We start from the raw sequence: 2188 nt of genomic DNA, 5'->3' as shown, positions 1-2188 counted from the left end.
TAAATTAACATTACATTAAAATATACTACTGTAAATACAAACAGAACTAGTAAAAGAAAAATCTACATTTGAAAAGCCACAGCAACAGGATAACATGACTTCTGATAACTGCGGTTGCTTCTGAACAGTAGCACAATGATTGCATATTCATAAACTCATTTGCATGACATAAGCCTTTTAGAAAGCAATGTATGCATTCAGCCTAAAGAAAAACAATTCAGCTTTCACATTAGATCTTGACTACATCACAATGCTAATTTTTAATTAAAAAATGAATAAATTTTTAGAAGAGAGATTATAAAGTATATGAACATATTTACCATATATGATGGCTATAACTGTAATTTTAATCCAGAGAAGTTGGTCTTAAGTTAAGATTTATAACCATGTTTTATTATTGATGTTTTTAAAACTAAATGCCTCCTTTGCAGTGTTATTATCTTTGAGAAAATGTTACTTTGTCTTTGAGTTTAACGAGTGCTTTCTTCACCTCCTTGTTCCTCAGGGTGTACACAACAGGGTTGAGTAGGGGAGTCAACACAGTGTAGAAGACTGTCACCACTCCATCCACAGCATCCCTGGAGCCTGGCCTCAGGTAGATGAAAACACAGGGCACAAAGAAACAGAGGACCACGATGCAGTGTGAGGCACATGTCTGGAAAGCTCTATGTCGTCCGTCTGAAGTGCGGATCCTCAGGATGGAGCAGACGATGGAGGCATAGGACAGCGAAATCAGAAAAAAGCAGCCTGAAGCCACTACCCCGATGTTCACAAAGATGACCATCTCAATGGCTGAGGTGTCTGCACAGGCCAGCTTGAGGATGGGTGGTCCATCACAGAAATAATGCTGGATCTGGTTAGGTCCACAGTAGGGCAAATGAAAAATCAGTGTGGTCTGGACAGCAGAGTGCAGGGAACCTGTGAGCCAGGTTCCTGCTGCCAAGAGGGCACACACTCTCCCACTCATCATGGTGCTGTACCTGAGTGGGTAACTGATGGCCAGGTAGCGATCATAGGACATGACTGTGTAGAGGAAACACTCGGTGCTACCCAGGAAGTGGAAGGAATAGAATTGTGCTACACAGCTTTGGAAGAAGATAGCCCCGCCCCCTGGCGACACCAAAGTCATTAGCAATTTGGGCACTGTGACTGTGGAGAACCACATGTCAATAAAGGAGAGGTTGGTGAGGAAGTAGTACATGGGTGTGTGGAGGTGGGAATCTACCCTGATCACCATTAAGATGAGAAGGTTTCCCAACACAGTAAGAATATAAATCACAAGGAAGATTCCAAAGAGCATGGTGTCCAGGACTGGTGGGTGGGGAAGACCCGAGAGGAAGAATGTGGTCACTACACTTCTGTTTAACATTTCTTCTCATCTTTTGCTTATTTCAATTCACATGTAACTGAGAACAGAGAATTACTTCTCTATTTGGCTACTCTATCAGCCATGATATATAATCCTAGTTTTTGCTCAATTTTGCAAATTTCAAACCTTCTTTGGTAAAGATGAGGAAATGAATTCAGTTTCTATCAACTCTCAAGCAATGACATGTAGAAGGAGACAAAGAAATATGCAATACACCAACAAAGAATTGACAGAGAAGAGAACATTTTATTACCTTTCTGTGTGTATTTTAGCTTTCCATTACTGTAACAAGTACCTGAAACAGTTTTAAAACAAAGGTTATTGTATTTGTCTAGCTGGCCCCATTCCTTTTGTGACTCATCAAGCCATATGATAGCAGTTACTCATCAAAAGTACTCATCTTGTGACCAGTACATAAAATAAAGAAGATGAAGAAGAGGGCAGAGATGCAAATATCCTCTTCTAAGGATGGTCCTCTATGATGACTAGGCCTCTTATTTAGAACCCATGCTTTAAGAGTTTTCATTACCTTGTCAAGTCTTTACCATCTGAGACTTTGGGTGGCCACCTACCTAACCTGGTCATAGCCATTGCTATAAGTTACAAAAAAGTGGTGAATAAAACACAAATATAGTATCCACACCCTTTCTTAAAATTCAGGACAGTTGGGTATCTGTTCAAGGTATCATCAACGTTTAATCATCTGGGGAATTAATCTCATCTCCAACCTTAGAGCTTCTTCAATCCTCATTGAAATCAATCATGTAACTTCATTCCTTGAACATTCTGGAATGGGGTTCTATGTTCATGGTGGTTAGT

The 2188-nt window shown here is 40.1% G+C and overlaps 1 protein-coding gene across 1 annotated transcript; it reads right to left on the bottom strand.

Moving 5' to 3' along the window:
• Positions 1–436: 436 nt before the first annotated feature.
• LOC127689945 (olfactory receptor 10G4-like) lies at positions 437–1369 on the bottom strand. Its single transcript, XM_052189517.1, has one exon. It carries the CDS (start codon positions 1367–1369, stop codon positions 437–439), a length of 933 nt encoding a protein of 310 aa, XP_052045477.1.
• Positions 1370–2188: the final 819 nt, after the last annotated feature.

Source organism: Apodemus sylvaticus, chromosome 7, assembly GCF_947179515.1.
Source record: "Apodemus sylvaticus chromosome 7, mApoSyl1.1, whole genome shotgun sequence".
NCBI classification, from domain to species: domain Eukaryota; kingdom Metazoa; phylum Chordata; class Mammalia; order Rodentia; family Muridae; genus Apodemus; species Apodemus sylvaticus.
The sequence above is the reverse complement of the archived record's forward strand: the minus strand, read 5'-3'. Positions and strand labels throughout refer to the sequence as shown.